The 16499-nt window shown below is 41.4% G+C and overlaps 1 protein-coding gene across 3 annotated transcripts; it reads left to right on the forward strand.

Moving 5' to 3' along the window:
* Positions 1-49: 49 nt before the first annotated feature.
* Positions 50-12965, forward strand: Derl2 (derlin 2). 3 transcript variants are annotated; one of them, XM_005349641.3, is made up of 7 exons: positions 56-165; positions 949-1014; positions 3325-3398; positions 4353-4446; positions 5146-5341; positions 5565-5655; positions 9793-12965. In XM_005349641.3, the coding sequence occupies exons 1-7, from the start codon at positions 73-75 to the stop codon at positions 9896-9898; spliced, it is 720 nt and encodes a 239-aa protein (XP_005349698.1). In that variant the 5' UTR covers positions 56-72; the 3' UTR covers positions 9899-12965. The 3 variants fall into 3 exon arrangements, with proteins under 3 accessions (XP_013202885.1, XP_005349698.1, XP_013202883.1); XM_013347429.2 differs by having other exon boundaries at positions 952-1014; XM_013347431.2 differs by lacking the exons at positions 3325-3398; positions 4353-4446; positions 5146-5341; positions 9793-12965 and having other exon boundaries at positions 50-165; positions 5565-5630.
* Positions 12966-16499: the final 3534 nt, after the last annotated feature.

Raw genomic sequence — 16499 nt, forward strand, 5'->3', positions numbered from 1 at the left:
GGCTGGCTTTGAGTCCGCCCCGCCGCCTGGCATCCTGGCGGAAGGGGAAGGGGGGCAGGCGCGGTGGGGAAGATGGCGTACCAGAGCCTCCGGCTGGAGTACCTGCAGATCCCGCCGGTCAGCCGCGCCTACACTACCGCCTGCGTCCTCACCACCGCGGCCGTGGTGAGAAGCTCTGGCGCTCCGTCCTCTGTTTCCAGGCTAGCTGTGACTGGGTTTTCAGAAAACGGGTTTGGGCCGCAGAGAAGCCCAGAGGGTTTGGTCCCAGGGGTGGGTGGAGACATCCGGAGCTGACTCTAGGGTTCGGGATAGTCCCAAGGGTGCCAAGCCCGTGACCTGAAAAGGAAGTGCTCCTCCATGAGGGGACAGGTTGGTTTCCGTGAGATGGAATCCAGACCTGTAGCGAGTCAGAGCTATGGGAGCCGCCCACCCAGAAATGTGCCCCAGCTCTAGCTATGGCCAGGTGACTAGTGGGAGCAAAGCCCGCTAGGTTCACAGATTTAATATATATTAAGAATAAAAATCTCGAATTGTCTGGAAACATCTTTCAGAAGACGGCCGGTGGATATAAGAATTGCCCACCGTACTCTAGTCCTAATGGTAGTGGGCCCTCGGATCTCTTATTCGGAGTTGTCTCACCCAGATGTTTCAGGTGGTGACCACGCGACATACAGATTCGTAAAAGATGCTGTGGTCTTGTGTCTAAAATATCCCCACCTGCCTGCCTTATAGCATCCTCAAATATTGCAACATAAAACTTACATTGTGTATTGAGGATACAAAAACGGTTATGCGAATTCTAAAGACTCCCACACCAGCGGTCACAAGCAAGACAGATATTTACTCCAAGTGACCACAGAAATTATTAGAGCTACCGATCCTTTGTTGTTAATGCTGAAATTTTGTTTTATGGTTGATCTGATTTAAGAAGCTCTTTTTCCATTTCAGCAGTTGGAATTGATCACACCTTTTCAGTTATACTTCAATCCTGAACTAATTTTTAAACATTTTCAAGTAAGTGGTCTATGGCTACTATGGTTAAAGATTCTACTATCTTTTTTTTTTCTTTATTGTTTAGTAAATAATAAATCCTGTCAGATACAGTCTCAAAAATAATCCAGTAGGGGAAGCTCTGATTATAATTAAGGCCTATAGAGATGTAAGGAAGGAATTCTGCAGCCTAGTTGGGCTCCAAAATCATTTAAGAGCTGCTAGGTATTTGCAAGCCATTCATACATCATATACCAAATTAGAATTGCCAAGGGTGGAGCTAGGCGCAAGCATATTAGCAGGAGGTTGGCGAGTTCTGAGTTAGTTTGGACTAGTTAGGGAGACCCTGTCTTAAGAAAATTGCTAAGGGTGGGAATTTGGAATTCATCTTCTATTTTTAGTTTCTGTATTTGACTACAACTAGTTTAAGAATTAATGTGACCACCAGGCGATGGTGGCACACGCCTTTAATCCCAGCACTCGGGAGGCAGAGGCAGGCGGATGTCTGTGAGTTCAAGACCAGCCTGGTCTACAGAGCTAGTTCCAGGACAGGCTCCAAAGCCACAGAGAAACCCTGTCTCGAAAAACAAAAAGCAAAAAAAAAAGATTTAATGTGACCATAATCCCAGCAGTCAGGAAGCCGAGGCCAGTTTGAACTACACATCAAGGAATTGTCTCAAAACATAAGCAATAGTAACAACAATCAATGGTAATAGTGATGATGTGATTTGGGAATAAAACTGACCAAGCTAGCTGCCCAGGGAATCTCACAAGATAGTCTTTTGTCCGTTCCCTGTTGTTACTCCTCTTGGTGCAGCTCATATACACAGTTCTGGTAGAGTTTTAACACTGTGATCTGTCTTCCTGAAGTCAAATCATATTAACACAAGTCTGAAAGACCATTCTCTAAAACAGCATGTTGGCTTATTGAGTACAATTTGAAGAAGTCTTTTTCCCATGATTAAAATGCTAAAGAGGAATGTGTTATCATTCCAGGATGGTCATTCACACACTAGGTGAAGGCCAGATCTCCGCAGCTGTAGTTCCGCTTTGTTCCCGCTGTTTCTGTCCCAAATGGATTCCACTCCCTTTGTACCTGTTGAACTTTAGCTTGCCTTTCAAGATGCAGCTTTTGTGTGCCTTTAGATGTATTACCTTTTGTGTGTCTTTAGATATATTACCTTTTGTGTGTCTTTTTTTTTTTTTTTTTTTGTTTTTCGAGACAGGGTTTCTCTGTGGCTTTGGAGCCTGTCCTGGAACTAGCTCTGTAGACCAGGCTGGTCTCGAACTCACAGAGATCCGCCTGCCTCTGCCTCCCGAGTGCTGGGATTAAAGGCGTGTGCCACCATCGCCCCGCCCTTTTGTGTGTCTTTAGATATATTACCTTTTGTGGGCCTTTAGATATATTACCTTTGTGGGCCTTTTAGCTATATTACCTTTTGTGCTAGAACATCTCTCACCCTTACTTGGGGTTTTTGTTTATTGGTTTGGTTTGGTATGGGGTTTCTCTGTGTAGCCCTGGCTGTCCTGGAACTTGCTCTCTATACCAGGCTGGCCTTGAACTCACAGAGATCTGCCTTCTCTGCTGATTAAAGGCTGTGATTAAAGGCCTGAGCCACCACCACCCTGCCATGGTTCAGTTGCATTAAGTTCAGAATTAGGAGGTTCTAGATTCGCCGTCAAGTCAATAGTCTCCACTAGCTGCATGCCCTTCAACAAGCCATAAATCTTAAGCTTCCTTATCTGTAACGAGAGGACGATCACATTAGCTTGTCTATCTCACAAGATTACTGAAGTCACATACGATAGTAATTCTGTAAAGTTCGTGAGTAATTGTCGGTTGCCTAGGTGAGACTCCTCTTCTATCTCTTCTTGACTCTTGGAGCATTAACTCTTGTAAAAAGTTGACTTCAAACCAGAACCTGACTGACTGTCTTAGAATTTTTCCATCAGGATGTGTGGTTAATTTAGACTTTTCTCAGCAGCTTTCCATACTAGATCCCTGAAGTTTTTTATTTAGACCGCTTCCGTAATTTGCTTAGCCACATAGTGTGGGCTTTTTGTGTTGTTTTATAAAAGGTAATTGTGATTTTGAATTTCTATCCTATTATCCATATACATTTTACAGTCCAGTTAATATCTTCTAGTCTTTCAAGTAGAAGCATCACACACAAAACAAATCTAGAATCATATTGGGTGTCGTATTTGGATGGGTCCCACCTAGGACTTTGGAGCCTCAGAGTTGTCGAATGTCGTTTTTAATCTAACTATAGAAATGTTTCCTGGTTATGTATTTTACTTAATGTGTATTTCTCTTGCCCCACCCCCTTGCAGATATGGAGGCTAATCACCAATTTCTTATTTTTTGGTCCAGTTGGATTCAATTTTTTGTTTAACATGATTTTTCTGTATCCTTTTAAATGGAATCAACATCAAAACTTTAGGTTCGCTTAGTATATATTGTAAGTTGAAACTGTTGCTCTTGTTTATTTTTGATAACATTTTAGTTATGACTTCTGGGTCTGTAGATTGTAACTAGATCATAGTGTTTTGAAACTCTTTGTAACTCCTTGTTTACACAGGAGGTTCCAACTGTTAAAGATTAGTGTCCTTAGGCTGTGACTTATCGTACTATATTTGTAAACTAATGTCAGCATCAGGGCACAGTATCATTTCACAGCCTGGAGCATTGGTAACTCAACAGAATTTTCCCCAGGGTTTTTACAATGTGTTTCTGAAAGTGGGGACCATGACTGCAAGGCTTAAAAAACAAAAAAGTCAATGCCAAAATGTCTGCTGGGCTTGACATATGTAGGCTCGTTGAAAGAAAGGAAGAGCCGTGGTAGTGGAAGGTGGTGACTGGGTGTGCTGCCCGGTATTCCTCTGCACCCGTCACTCTAGCTCCTCGCAGGAGACTCAGAAGTTTCTAATAAAAGGTTTTCCAATATGTTTTTATGGACTAGAATATAGAAATGCTTAGCCTGCCTGGCCTGGAGAAGTAGTTACCACACAAGGCTTCTTGGCAGGGGTTTCTTCAGAATTGGCAAACCAAGGAAGGGGCAAAGTCACGTGTAGTTGAAGTTGGGAAAGACGAAACTAGACATTGGAAGAGGTGGAATGCTCTTGCAGCATTTGAATCAGCTCCCCAGCCAGGGACAGCCTTTGTAAAATACGGTGCTAGTTCTCTTGTTGCCGAAAATGCTTGAGGGGAAAAAAAATGAAACCAGATTGCTACGTGAACATTCTTAGAGAAAAATGCAGCTTGGCTGTGTAGTATGAAGCCTAAATATGTTTCCATGGTTTTTTACATTTTAACTTCTTCTTATGTGTGTGTCTTAATATTTTCTTAACTTGAACTTAAGATATCGTTACTGTCGAATGCTAGAAGAAGGCTCTTTCCGAGGTCGGACAGCAGACTTTGTATTTATGTTCCTTTTTGGTGGATTTTTAATGACTGTATCCTTCACAAATAGAATTCGGGAAAATCTTAAAGACCAGACTGTCTATTCCTCAATCTTCTCATCTGTCTTTCATGATTCACTTGCTACTCTGAAAAAGCAGATAAAAAACCAGGCTGCTACCATTTATTTCACAGCCCTCTTTGACAGTTTCCAAGCCTAGAGGTTGGACAGGAGGCTCTGCTGAGCAAGAACTTTTAACCCAGGTGGGTTATCTTGAAGGATCTCAGTTACATCACTGTCGATGGGTCACTTCACTTTCACTAAGTTGGTAAGACATGTTGTATTAAAGTCACTGTCAAAACTGATACAATATTTTTAAAAAGAAAGGGGTTTTATTGTGTGTACAGACTCAGTGCTGTGTGCCAAAACAAAGCTTTGTTCCACCTGTGAAGGTGTCGGTGGGGAATGATCTTCACTGTACTTACTGACACAGGGATTCATGTTTTCAAAAAGGCCAGGGCGTCATAAAAGCAGTTTAGTCTGTAGTAGCTGTGATCTGGATGATTTAGCTCAAACCAGTTTTTGCCTGGTTACCTTGGGTAATTAATTTCAGGCATTTCCTCTTGTAGTTTAGAAATCACCAGTACTTAGCTTTTCTAATTCAAATTTAAGTGCAAGGGCAATCTCTAGTTCTCTTCCTTAGCCTTCCCTAGCCTGCTTTCATGTTGATATTTTCCTTAATTCCATTTGCTAGCTTTTTGGTTTGTTTGTGAGCTTAGTTTTTTTAGGCCAGGCCTTCACAATAATGCTGGTCTACGTGTGGAGCCGAAGGAACCCGTATGTCCGCATGAACTTCTTTGGGCTTCTAAACTTCCAGGCCCCCTTTCTGCCGTGGGTGCTCATGGGGTTTTCCTTGTTGTTGGGGAACTCAATTATTGTGGACCTTTTGGGTAAGCGTCTTCTCACTACTTTTTTTTATTTTGTCACTGTCTTTCATGTTTATTCTGTTTAGTCTATGTATATAGCTATTGCAAGATTGTTTAATCTGAAAGACAATATTAGTTCATATATCTTCAATAATTACATTTATCTTAAGAAAGGCATATGTTGGTAGGGAACTTAAAATTGAAATTTTGATCTTCCTTTTTGTCCTTTATTTCTGGTTGATTATAGGTATTGCAGTTGGGCACATATATTTTTTCTTGGAAGATATATTTCCCAATCAGCCTGGTGGAATAAGAATTCTGAAAACACCATCTATTTTGTGAGTATTTAACACCATGTTTCACGTTCCATGCAGACAGATTATGATCGTGGTTCATTTTGGGCTCCCTTAGTTCCTGATGCATGTGGTTCATATCAGTGTTTGCAGATTGAGCAACATGGGCACAACGGGGGACTTTTGGATTGACCAGAAGCAGAGTAGGCCAGGGTTGTGCTTACTGGGCTTTTGACATTGTGGTGACTTTGAAATTACGCTTTTGAGTGACCACTAAAACTGTGTCCCAGAGAGGAGCCTGCTGGTTTTATTTCATTCTATTTTTCCTTATTATTATATTTGTTACTGTTGTTGGGGTTTTGTTTGTTTGTTTGATTTTTGGTTTTTCAAGACAGGGTTTTTCTGTGTAACAGCCCTGGCTGTCCTGGAACTAGCTAGCTATTGTAGAGCTGCCTGTCTCTGCTTCTTGAGTGCTGGGACTAAAGGTGTGTGCCACCACTGCCTGGCTTGCCTGCTGGTTTTATGAAAGCTGCAGTCCAAGTTGAGAGAATGAACAGTGAAATGAGCCACACCATTCAGAGGACATTTCTGATGGCGTTCTGACGGGCAAAGCAAGTGGTGGAGGTACACAGGGAAATCGAACAGAAACAGCTTTGACCTAAGGCCAGACTAGCTCTCCCACCACCAAGCAGTGTGATTTGAAGCACTTCTCTGTTTTTATGCTGAAGTTTCTTGAGCTAGAGTTTGATTTATAAGAACTGTTTCTGCTCTAGAATTTTGTGTCCTTGGCAACAATTGCATTTAAAGGGGGCACTCACTGGTTAGTGGTGGGCTACACAAAGAAACCCTGTCTCAAAAAACAAACAAGGATCTTGATTCAGCAAAAAGGTTTGATAAAAATTCTGTTATAGAATAGTTAAACAAAAAAGAAAAAAAAAAAAACAAAAAAACAAAAAAGAATGAGCTGGGCGGTGGTGGCGCACACCTTTAATCCCAGCACTCGGGAGGCAGAGGCAGGCGGATCTCTGTGAGTTCGAGACCAGCCTGGTCTGAAAGAGCTAGTTCCAGGACAGGCTCTAAAGCCACAGAGAAACCGAAAATCAAAAAAAAAAAGAAAGAAAGAAAGAAAGAAAGAAAGAAAGAAAGAAAGAAAGAAAGAAAGAAAGAAAGAATGATTAACAGCACTGGCTGTTCTTTTAGATGACCCAGGTTGAACCCAGCACCCAGAGAGCTGCTAACAACTGTTTATAACTCCACTTCAGTGGGATCCAGCACCATTTTCTGGCCTTTGCAGGCACTGCAAGCACATGATAGATGTACATGCAGGCAAAATACTCACAGACATAAAATGAAAATAAGGGACTGGAGAGATGGCTCAGGAGTTAAGAGTTGCTTTTCCAAAGGTCCTGAGTTCCATTCCCAGAACCTACATGGTGGCTCAGAACCATCCATAGCTATGGTCCCATGGATCTGGTGCCCTCCTTAGGTGTGCAAATGTACATGCCAGCAAAATACCTACATATATAAAACACGTAAGAAAATAAACATTTTTTAAAATAGAAGGAAAGTAAATAAGACAGAGAAGAAGAGTGAACTAGCAAGGTATGCTAGTATATGCCTGTCATCCCATCCTCTCTGAAGGCTGAGGCAGAAAAATTCAAAGTTTGATGTCAGCCTTGGTAACATAGCAAATATCCATATCAAGAGGAAGTTTTTAATTAACAACAACAACGAAAAAACCAGAAGAAGTGAGTGTCTTAATTAGGGTTTCTGTTGCTGTGAAGAGACACAATGAGCACAGCAACTCTTTTTTTCCGTTTGTTTGTTTGTTTGTTTGTTTGTTTGTGACAGAATTTCTCTGTGTAGCAGCCCTGGTTGTCCTGGAACTTACTCTGTAGATCAGACTTGGCTTCAAACTCCTGCCTCTGCCTCACAAGTGCTAAGATTAAAGGCCTGTGCCACTGCCACCTGGCTCACAGCAACTCTGATAAAGGAAAACATTTCACTGGAGCTGGCTTAAGATTTTAGAGGTTTACTCCATTATCAGTGTGGCGGGACATGGTGGTATGCAGGCAGACATGGCACTGGAGAAGAAACTGAGAGTTCTACATCTCAACTCACAGGCAACAAGAAGTGGTCTGTCACCTTGGGTGTAGATTGAGCATAGGAGACCCCCCCAAAGCCTAACCCCATGGTGACACTCTTCCTCCAAGGCCTAATAGTGCCACTCCCTATGGGCCAAGCATTCAAATACATGAATCTTTGGGGGCCATACCTGTCCCAACCACCACAGGAGGTAAAATCTTCCATAGTTCTACTTTTGTATAGCAGTTTCTTGACTGACTTTTAAGAGGTAGTCTTGCATCTTTCATACTTTTTTTTGATAATTTCCTACATGATTACTGTATCTACATCTTTCCACTTCTTCCTCTTGCCCTTTCCACTCCTGTGTATCCCTACTCCCTATCCAATTCATAGCATTATTATTATTATTATTCAGACATATACAAAATCTATTTGCCATTTAGTCCATGTAGTGTTATTTGTATGTAGATGTATTTAGGCTGAACACTTGGGATTGGGTAACTGTATATGCTTATTTTGAAATAGCTAATTTTTAATTTCGTTTAAAGATTTAATTTATAAATGTGTTTACGAGGCTGTGAGCCTACATTTTATGTGCACTTTGTGCACGAGTGTATGTGTGCCTTCAGGTGCCAGGGACAATGTGTCCCTGAATCTGGAGTTACAGGTGGTTATAAACTCTCGGGTATGGGTGCTGGGAATCAAACCTGTGTCCTCTACCAAAGCAGTAAGTGCTCTTAACTACTGAGCCATCGCTACAGCCCCTATCTGTAGACTTTCTTAAAATGTCGTTTTGTTTTGTTTTTGTTTGGTTAGGTTAGGTTTTTTGAGACAGAAGGTTTCTCTGTGTTGCCCTGGCTGTCCTGTAACTCACTTTGTAGACCTTGACCTCATGGAGATCTGCCCACCCCTGCTGGGAGTAAAGGCGTGTTGTGACCCCTCCACACCCCACTCACCCCAGCTAAAATGTCTTTTTTTTTTTTTTTTTTTTTTTTTTTTTGGTTTTTCGAGACAGGGTTTCTCTGTGGCTTTGGAGCCTGTCCTGGCACTAGCTCTGTAGACCAGGCTGGTCTCGAACTCACAGAGATCCACCTGCCTTTGCCTCCCGAGTGCTGGGATTAAAGGCGTGTGCCACCATCGCCCGGCTAAAATGTCATTTTTAAACCTAATATGTAATAATTAAGTTTCCTAGCTGGGTGTAGTGGCACATGCCTTTAATCCCTGAGCACTTAGGAGGAAGAGGCAGGAGGCTCTCCAGGAGTTCAAGACCAACCTGGTCTGCAGAGCCAGTTCCAAGACATCCAGGGCTATACAAAGAGAAGCCCTGTCTGCAGCGGGGAATTGGGGAGGGGGGCTGATTATGATTACTTTTCCATTATAAGTGCCCTACAGAATTTAGTGACTACATGACATTCTGTGATTCATATTTAAGATAATTATGTTACTTCCTTATTAATAGACATTGACATTAATTATAACTAAATCGATACGCCCCAACATGAAGTTCACCATGTTAGCCATTTTTAAGTGAGCAGTACAGTGGTGTTAAGTGCATTTGTGTCGTACTGCTATGGCCACTATCCTTAGGATGCTTTTATGTTGTAATCCTAAAACTGCCCATTGTTTTTTTTTTTTTTTTTTTTTTTTTTTTTTTTTTTTTTTTTTTTTTTTTGATTTTCGAGACAGGGTTTCTCCGCAGCTTTTGGTTCCTGTCCTGGAACTAGCTCTTGTAGACCAGGCTGGCCTCGAACTCACAGAGATCCGCCTGCCTCTGCCTCCCAAGTGCTGGGATTAAAGGCGTGCGCCACCACCGCCTGGCCTGCCCATTGATTAATTTCTTTTTCTATCACCCAATAGCCACCTTTCTTTTTGTGCCTGTGGATTTGACTCTTCCAGGTACCTCATCGGCATTTATTGCTTCTGTAGTAAGTTAGTAAAAGAGGTAAGTTAATATAATTGTTAGATAATTGTGGAGCCTCTTTAGTTGGCAGGCAGAGATGGCACTTACCTGTTTGTGGAAGCCCTCAGGAATGAACTGCTTTCTGGTACTTCCAGTCTAAAATGGCTCTGGCACTGAATGGTCTCTGTGTGTTTCAGGAGGACTATTTTTGATACACCAGATGAGGATCCCAATTACAACCCACTACCTGAAGAGCGGCCAGGAGGCTTCGCCTGGGGTGAGGGCCAGCGCCTTGGAGGGTAAAGCAGCTGTGCCAATTATGAGACCCATCTGAGAAGGACTCAGTGAAATGCCCATTGGGATTCTTTTATCCCTTGTTGCAAAAGTGTGGACACTTTTGACAGCTTGACAGATTTTTAACTCCAGAAGCACTTTACGGAATGGTACACTGACTAACGCAGAAGATATTTCCAGCAGTTGCCAGGGTCCCTCACTATGCTGGTACTAAAAGTATAATCTCTTGGAGCCAAAAAACTGGAGAAACAGATACCCTGCCACCTCTGACAAGTACATGGGTACTTGAGCTCTGTGGCATGAGACAGGGCGTTTCCTCCTCCTCTTCTTTGATAGACAAGGCCGTGGTGTAAATGGAAGTTTCAGAGAGGACAAAATAAAACTGAATTCCATCTCTCTCACACTGTATCTAAGCTTTCGTGTGATCTTTTAAATCATGGTAATGTGTTCTAGCTCTCCTGCATAGGTCTGAACACAGCAGTTTCTCGTGTCTCCACGGCTTTCAACTGGATTTCAAGATTGGAAATAAACAGCTGTTATGTACATCGGACTAGTTCAGAGTCGTAGCCTCAGTAGGAGGAAGATTGGTTTCTGCCATTAAGATAGTTCTCCATCTGAAAACCACAAAGCTTCAAGTTAGACCACAGGAGGAGAGAGAAAGGAGGGTGATTTCTTGTACCGGAGGAATCTGTAGGAAAGTCAGCTGCAAACACAAAGCAACTGTGACATCTCTTGTAGCTGGAATTTCTCCACTAAGAAACACCCAGATTAGGCCACCCTTTGTCATAGTGCAGGAATATGAATGGGAAGCCATTGGGAATGTGTTCCTCTTGTCATTTCTTTCAAGAAAAGCTCAAAACCTTGCCAGAGCAGAGCCAAGTGCCTGGGTCACCTTCCCGGTCAGGTAGAAATGAGGGTGTTTGGAAGCAGCCACACCGATGGTTCAGTGAATGCTTGTCAAAGATAGTACATCTTGTTTTACATTCATGCTGCTTTATCAGAACCCAGAAAGACGATCTCAGACCGTCTTCATAAACCTCAGATAGGCAAGGGCTCCCTAGACTGGATCGTCCTATTTTGGCTGAGTTGCTTTCTAGAATGAGATCTTTCTCAGAGGTTGGCATAGGCTTAAATAAACCAGAGTAGACAGTCGAGGTGAAGCTTCAAGTTGTCTTGAAAGCGGAAAGTATCTTAATGACTAAGTGGAATATATGTAAGGAATGAAATAAGTACATCTTAGATGTTGCCAGTAAATACCTGAAAAGGATTTCATGAAACATGTGTTAACGGGACTGCTTTTCTCTTGTTTAAAAGTCTTTTAAGTTTAATGACAGTCTTAGATTATATGATCCTCATGGGATTCTTAAGTTTAATCATTGTTTCTGTTCAAGAAAGCTTTATCGGTAACTTTTAGAAATTTGTTTTTATTATTATTGCTTGCTTTTGAGCCAGAAATGAGTTTCTTTAGGTTTTATTTATTGTCCCTGAATTAATTTTGGATTTAGCTAATTAGTGGAATTTTTGTGGTAAAGTTTTAATTCTAAAATCTCTTTCCCTGCTGTTGATTTTAAATAGAGATACCTGTACATACTAATGACTGGGTAAAACAGGAAATGCGTTTTAAGTAGCAAATACCTGTACATATTAATGGCTGGGTAAAGCAGGAAATGCATTTTGGATGCATAGCCTAAAGCAGTCTCTGGTTGCTTTTTGTTTTGGTTTGGTTTTTTGGTTTTAAGAGGCAGGATTTCTCTATGTAACAGCCCTGGCTGTCATTGGAACTTGCTCTGTAGACCAGACTGGCCTCAAACTTGCAGTCTCTGGTTTTTAGGAGGTCAGTTCCTATTGGCAAAATGCCATGCTGTGTTCCACACTGTGCCCTGAGAATGCCAGTTTCAGTCATTTGGCCTCTTAGTTTGGCCAGTCCCATATTTGTGTCCCTGGCCCTGTGTAGTCTGATAGGATCCCTTGAGCTTACCTGGGCACGAGGAAAAGTCCTCATTTTCCCAGCAAACCTCTTGATTCTGGTTCTTCCAAAACACACTTCCTTTTTGTAATGTGAGTCAACAGAAAAGTGAGATTGGATTATGGGATTCTGTGACCACTTAAGCGTATATGAATATAGTTTGAGACGTCTCCTGGATTGTACGAGAAATAACTGAAAAGCACGCCTAAAGCATAGGGAGTTTTGTTCCGTTGTTATAGAAACACGATATATGTTCATTTAAAAGTGAATGGACATGCTCTCCCTGAATGGACATGCCAATTGTATCTCCCTAGGAGATACATTTTATATACTTTGGTGTGTTTTTTTCACTATGAATTTTTACTTGTTTCTTCTACTTCTTTTTCTGTCATTCTTCTACGTCTTCCTGTCTTTTATATTTCTTTTGTACTTGTGTGAGGCAAAACATCCACATCCTGGATCTTGAAATGGAACCATAGCACTGTCTCTGGGGTCCTCTGGGGATTAGGAAACATTGGAGCTATTGGCATGTTGTGTACATGCTTCCTAGAATTGTCATGCCTTCTGCCACTGTTTTACTTTGTGGCTGTTTTCCTTTGCCAGGTGACTTCTAGTTGGGTTAGCCAATATCCTGCCCTTCGTTCTCTTCAGGATGACTAAGCTACTTACTGTTTTGAGTTTTCATTAAAGCTCTTGAACCTTGCTTTTATGGTTAAGCGGCTCTGCTCAGAAGTCTGCAGTCAATTCTTGGCCCTTATCAAATGCATATCTGTCTTCCTCTGAAGCTTGCTCCCACTTCCACCTAGCAGGGACCTCAATTTAAGTTCTTCAGTCCTTGAAGACCCTAACACTCAAATCTTAGTACAAAGGTCTATTTCATTGTCTTCTTTAAATCCCTATGAAGCTTCAAATCTGTACTAAAATTCTTATACCAAACCATACATTGTCTTGTACTGTTCTTAGCTGCTACATGTTAGTTTTGTTTCCTTCATGAGAATGTAAGCTCCTTAAGGGCAGGGACTATGTCTTAATTTTTGTATCGACCACAGTGCCTAGCACTGTGCTTGGCACATGGGTGCTGAATAAATACTTTGTTCATTTGTCAGCAAACTATTATCTTGTATTTTTAATTATGAAAGTATTAATATGTATGTATGCTAACTTGTACCTAGTTGCTGAAATTTAAGATTGTTTTGAAAACAGTATGGAGCAAAGATAAACATGATCAAGGCAATGGTTTAGTGGCCATGCAAGCCAAGGTGACCATGAGCTGGTATAGTCCCAGACAGAACAGGGAGTCAGGTGTACAGACTTCACCACCTCAGATAAGAATGGAATGTGTCTGAAGGATCGTCTTCTAGAAGAAGGGTCAGGATATTCTTTTGAATACTTAGTGTGTTAGCTTCTTGATATGAAAGTTTAGTGTGTTAGCTTCTTTATATAAAAGCCACTGAACCACAGGAGACTTGTTTGGAGGGGCAGCAGATTTCAGACTGTCACTGAAGGACATGTGGACAACATGGTTTATGTAAAAAATATTTAAAGTTTTCACCTCTGATTATTTTATCATTGAGGCTACTGATTAAGTGGGTTACTAGGGACGAGTTCCTTATAGAAATGTTACATTTTGCCTTCATTAAAAAAAAAACTGACCCAATATTTTAAAACCATAACAAATTTTTGTTTTGCTTTTCTTAAAAAAGAATGGCTTGAGCCGGGCGGTGGTGGCGCACGCCTTTAATCCCAGCACTCGGGAGGCAGAGGCAGGCGGATCTCTGGGAGTTCGAGACCAGCCTGGTCTACAGAGCTAGTGCCAGGACAGACTCCAAAGCCACAGAGAAACCCTGTCTCGAAAAACCAAAAAAAAAAAAAAAAAAAAAAAGACTGGCTTGCATCATAACTGTTGCCTGTGATTAGTGGGTGCTTCTAGAGAAGGGGAGCGTGTGTGTGTGTGTGTGTGTGTGTGTGTGTGTGTGTTGTGATTGGTGGGATAGCTCCAGAGATAATGTCACTTAGTGAGTACCAAGCCTGACCTGAGTCCAATTCTCAGGCCCCACGTGGTAGAAGGAGAGAAGCAACTTAACGTAAGTTCTCTGAACTCCACACATGATAAATGTATGAAGTTTTTTCTTTCTTTTTTTTTTACAGAGAGAGGTGTTTTACCTACTAAGTGTTCCACACTTGTTTATATGACCTATTTGGATTCTTTTTGGTTTTTTGAGACAGGGTTTCTCTGTAGCACTGGAGCCTGTCCTGGAACTAGCTCTTGTAGACCAGGCCAGCCTTGAACACACAGATATCCGCCTGCCTCTGCCTCCTGAGTGCTGGGATTAAAGAAGTGTGCCACAACTGCCCTATTTGGATTCTTGTAATCATTTAGGACTGTAAGACTCCCACATTGGGTTGTTTGGAATGTGCATCATAGAAAAGAAGGCATTTGCCTTTTATTTACTCAAGGTCCATAACTTGATGTAAGTTATTTTTCTTTATAACGGATTGCTTGCCTTCCTAAATCAACACAAGGTGGAGGGGTGGGGGGAAGGGGAGCAAAACAACAACTTATTCTTTTTTTCTAAAATTTATTTTGTTATTTTTTTATAACATATAATGTAAAATTATATATACGTGTGTGTGTGTGTGTGTGTGTGTGTGTGTGTGTGTGTGTGTGTAGACTGCATGCACATCAGGTCGGGTGCCTTTGGGAGCCAGAGTTACAGGTGAGAGTTGCCTGACAGGGATAGAAAGAAGCAAACATGGGTTCTCTGAAAGAGCAGAATGCATTCTTAACCTCAAGCTCTGTCTCCAGCCTCAAGTCAGTATATTCTTTTTTGTTTGGTTGGTTTTTGTTTTTTGTTTGTTTTTGTTTGTTTGTTTGTTTGTTTTTTGAAACAGGGTTTCTCTGTAGCTTTGGAGCCTGTCCTGGAACTAGCTTTTGTAGACCAGGTTGGCCTCAAACTCACAGAGATCTGCCTGTCTCCGCCTTCCGAGTGCTGGGATTAAAGGCATGTGACACCACCACCCAGCTAAGTCAGTATATTCTTAAAATGTATCCTAAACACACTCAACATGGACATTTTTGTTTTTTTGTTTATCGAGACAGGGTTTCTCTGTGGCTTTGGAGCCTGTCCTGGAACTAGCTCTGTAGACCAGCCAACATGGACATTTTTATTAGCCCTTAGTTATATTGTTGGAAGCTCGATGAAAATACCTGGTTTTTGTTTGACTTGGTTTTTAGCTAATCAGATATGTTTATGAAACATATTGTAAATGGTATTTAGATAAGTATACAGCGATATTTCATGTTGCCATCTAACACAGCTTGTCAACATGATGCGTTTCGAGTGGATATGGATCAGTTAATGATGGCTGTGGGCGTGTGTAGAACTGGATTGGAAGGCTTTACTAATCTTGAAAGCATTCCTGATTTTATAAAGGATGCTCATTAACCTGATTCCTACACAAATTTTCTGGTAAACTTGGGTATAGTAGGGTTTTATGGGGACCCAGAATTCTTATTAAGGCTTTGAAGCATCTCAGAGGACCAAGGCCACAGGCCACATCAGATTCCACAACAGACTGGGAAAAGTCCATGTCTGTGTGTGTGTGGGGGGGGGGGATTTAAAAATAAGTCCACGTACTAAATTTGGTGAATATCATTCACATGCGTTGAGAGCATGTTTATTCACTGGCAGTCACATTCCCTGTAAGAAAAAGCAAATTGGTCTGAAGAACAGGCTCAGCGCTTAAGAGGATTGGCTGCTCTTCCCGGGGACCTGGGCTCCAAGCACTCAAAAGGAGGCTCACAACTGCCTTTAACTCTTATTCCAGGGGATCCATCACCCTCTTTCTGGCCTTTGTGAATATTGCATGCAAATAGCTCACAAACATACACACAAGTTAAACGCCCACATCCTCCCAAAAAGAAAAATGTTAAGCTAACCATTAATTGCTTGCCAGTCTTTCTGTGTTGAATTAGCAAAGCATCTAAGATCTTGTATTCGGAAAAGCAAGGAAGAACTGATTATATGCAAGTTTTCTCTGGGAGTACTGAATAATCCCATTGATTAAGGTGTGCACAATAGGACCAGAAAGCTTTGTAAAGAATCTGATAGATTTGATCTGATTTGAGAAGCTGATAGAAATTACTGGGAGATGAATTAAAGACAATTTCTTTTTTTTTTCCTCTTGTATTATTTGAACTTATAATTTTTTGAGGGAAATACATGCTGTCAGGATCATCGATCACTTTTCTGTAACTCAAGATATTCACTAGTAACATTTTCAAGATTCTTTGAAGCATCTGAATGACTTTAATCTCAGAAAATTCATTATATTTGTCAATCAGAGATGTCAGTGGGTACCTTAAAATGTACATTGTTTAGAAGGTTAAATGTTTGCGTTCCTCGTTGATTTTACAAAATTAAGTAACATCCTTAAAACGTGACTATTGTTGAAGGTCGGAAAGAAATAATTTTGTGATAACGGAATCCGAAAGGACAACGTCGTTAGCCAATAAAGGCTTTTGGAACCACATAGCTATCGTTCCCTGTTGCTGCTCGGGCAGTTTTTTAGGTCGCACCTCAGGCCTTGCTCTTACAGGATGTAAATGGTACCCAAACCCACAATGCATTTCGGGAATTGGAG

The sequence above is a fragment of the Microtus ochrogaster genome, chromosome 7 (assembly GCF_000317375.1).
Source record: "Microtus ochrogaster isolate Prairie Vole_2 chromosome 7, MicOch1.0, whole genome shotgun sequence".
NCBI classification, from domain to species: Eukaryota; Metazoa; Chordata; class Mammalia; order Rodentia; family Cricetidae; genus Microtus; species Microtus ochrogaster.